We start from the raw sequence: 2,800 nt of genomic DNA on the forward strand, positions 1-2,800 counted from the left end.
GTGTGTGTGTGTGTGTGTGTGTGTGTGTGTGTGTGTGTGTGTGTGTGTGTGTGTGTGTGTGTGTGTGTGTGTGAGGACTCACCGTGTCTCTGTGTTCCTGCAGTGACCTGGAAAAGAGGGAGAAACTGGTTAAAACGGTCCGGTTCGGTTCGGTTCGGTTCCAGGTGAGTTCAGCAGAACTCTCGTGAACTCCTGCAGGGTCAACGTGTCGCGCGCACACAGGAAGGCGCGTGCGCGTTTCCAGCTGCAGTTTGTGCGTAAAACCAGGCGCAGCCGCGTCATTCACGAAGCGGCGCGCAGAACCTTACCTTCTCTGCTGAGGTCCAAACTGAGCCCAGAACCAGCAGAACCAGCAGAACCAGGGAGAGGAAGGCCATCCCGAACCTCAGAAGGTTCTGAACTTTGTTCCAGAAGAAAAGCGCAGAACTTGAAGGGGAACTGGACCCGGATCAGTCAGAACTCAGACGGGATGAGGAGGTTCTGGTTTCAGATAAAGTTCGATGGAACCAGGAGCGAGGCGGACTGAAAGTTCTGTGGAAGTTCGGAGGACCAGCTCCGCCTCCCAGCTGAAACCTGAAGGATCTGTCCTCCCCGGCCTCAGAACTACAGGACCACCCTGTGTGACGTCACTCTGCACGAGCGAGCATGGAGGAAGAGCCCACCCACCCATCCGGACCAGAACAGAACCCAGAACTGATGAACAGAACATCTTTGCTTTTTCTAAAACAAACTTTTCACCCATTTAGTCTGATGTTTCTCTAACAGAACATCTGGTTCTGCTCCTCCTGACTGGGTCAGAACCAGAACCAGTTCTTAAAAAACAGAGGAACGAGTTAGACCCAAACTCAGAAACCATGAAGTTCAGTTCTTCAGCTTCTGTTCAGACCAACAGCTGAACTTCAGAACTTCAGCTGTTTCAGCTGTTGTGATGGGTTTGTTTGTTTGTTTGTTTGTTTGTTTGTTTGTTTGTTTGTTTGTTTGTTTGTGTTTGTTTGTTTGTGTTTGTTTGTGTTTGTTTGTTTGTTTGTTTGTTTGTGTTTGTTTGTGTTTGTTTGTGTTTGTTTGTTTGTTTGTTTGTGTTTGTTTGTTTGTTTGTTTGTTTGTTTGTGTTTGTTTGTTTGTGTTTGTTTGTTTGTTTGTTTGTTTGTGTTTGTTTGTTTGTGTTTGTTTGTTTGTTTGTTTGTGTTTGTTTGTTTGTTTGTTTGCAGCTGTGGTGTTTTAACGACACAAACTGATGTTGATCTTCACAGAATCTGAAGTGTTTTTTCAGACAGACCAGCTCACTCACACTCAGGGATCTGGATCAGGATCAGGATCTGGATCAGGATCAGGATCAGGATCAGGATCTGGATCAGGATCAGGATCTCAGTGTTTATAACAGATATTCGTTGTGTATGATTGTTAAAGAAGCGCAGACTGAAAGCAGGAAAACGTGATAAAAACCAGCAGCAGCTCATGTTTTTTTACAAACCTGATTATTTGTGTCTGCAGAAAACCAGCTTTTCTACAGATGTTCAGTCAGTGAGGAGTCTGAGCTTCTAACTCCTCTGAAATGTCCTGAAGGGAAACATTTTCAGTTCCTTTCCTCCCCCTACTGCTGTACAACAAATAGTACATCTTTTCAAAGTAACAACTGTACTCAGCAAATATCTGTATTAGTTCTTTAAACACATGTGGACACAAAACATTCAGTTTAATCACGTATTATTTCTATGATAAAGAAGAAAATACATAAAAGCTGCTGAAAGAAATGAAGTTTGTTCCTCTGCTGTTTAAAACGATCAGACGTGGCAGTTTGACCCACTTCTGACTCCATGTGGCTCCGCTCATTTCCCTCATTAACAGTTTATGGTTCTGTCCAGGAGAGAGGCTGATGGAAGCAGAGCTGGAGTCACAGCGTGCAGCTCCTTCAGCTCCTTCAGCTCCTTCTGCAGCTTCAGCAGCTTCAGCCTCATCATCTGGAGCTGCTGACAGACAGCAGGAGTCCTGTTGAATATTCAGAACTCTGAAAACTGAAGGTGGAACACCAACGACACCAGTAACACCAACGACACGAGTGACACCAACGACACCAGTGACACCAACGACACCAGCGACACCAACGACACCAGTGACACCAACGACACCAGTGACACCAACGACACGAGCGACACCAACGACACGAGCGACACCAACGACACGAGCGACACCAACGACACCAGTGACACCAACGACACCAGTGACACCAACGACACCAGTGACACCAACGACACGAGCGACACCAACGACACGAGTAACACCAACGACACCAGTGACACCAACGACACGAGTAACACCAACGACACAAGTAACACCAACGACACCAGTGACACCAACGACACCAGTGACACCAACGACACGAGTAACACCAACGACACGAGCGACACCAACGACATGAGTGACACCAACGACACCAGTGACACCAACGACACGAGTGACACCAACGACACAAGTAACACCAACGACACCAGTAACACCAACGACACGAGTGACACCAACGACACAAGTAACACCAACGACACAAGTAACACCAACGACACCAGTGACACCAACGACACCAGTGACACCAACGACACGAGTAACACCAACACCAGTAACACCAATGACACAAGTAACACCAATGACACCAGTAACACTAACGACACGAGTAACACCAACGACACGAGTAACACCAACGACACGAGTAACACCAACGACACAAGTAACACCAACGACACAAGTAACACCAACGACACCAGTGACACCAACGACACCAGTGACACCAACGACACGAGTGACACCA

At 47.0% G+C, this 2,800-nt stretch overlaps 1 protein-coding gene across 4 annotated transcripts in view; it reads right to left on the bottom strand.

Moving 5' to 3' along the window:
* Nucleotides 1-642, bottom strand: part of adamts3 (ADAM metallopeptidase with thrombospondin type 1 motif, 3) — a 92,507-nt gene extending 91,865 nt beyond the window's left edge. For 3 of the 4 annotated variants that reach the window (XM_014027345.1, XM_014027344.1, XM_014027343.1), the window contains exons 1-2: nt 309-612; nt 83-107 (exon numbers count right to left, since the gene is read on the bottom strand). In XM_014027345.1, coding sequence (XP_013882799.1) covers nt 83-107; nt 309-377 — 94 coding nt within the window. In that variant the 5' untranslated portion in view covers nt 378-612. Of the gene's footprint in view, nt 1-82; nt 108-308 lie in introns of all 4 variants that reach the window. The other variant, XM_014027346.1, reaches the window with a different exon arrangement.
* Nucleotides 643-2,800: the final 2,158 nt, after the last annotated feature.

Source organism: Austrofundulus limnaeus, unplaced genomic scaffold (assembly GCF_001266775.1).
Source record: "Austrofundulus limnaeus strain Quisiro unplaced genomic scaffold, Austrofundulus_limnaeus-1.0 Scaffold638, whole genome shotgun sequence".
In the NCBI taxonomy this organism is placed as follows: domain Eukaryota; kingdom Metazoa; phylum Chordata; class Actinopteri; order Cyprinodontiformes; family Rivulidae; genus Austrofundulus; species Austrofundulus limnaeus.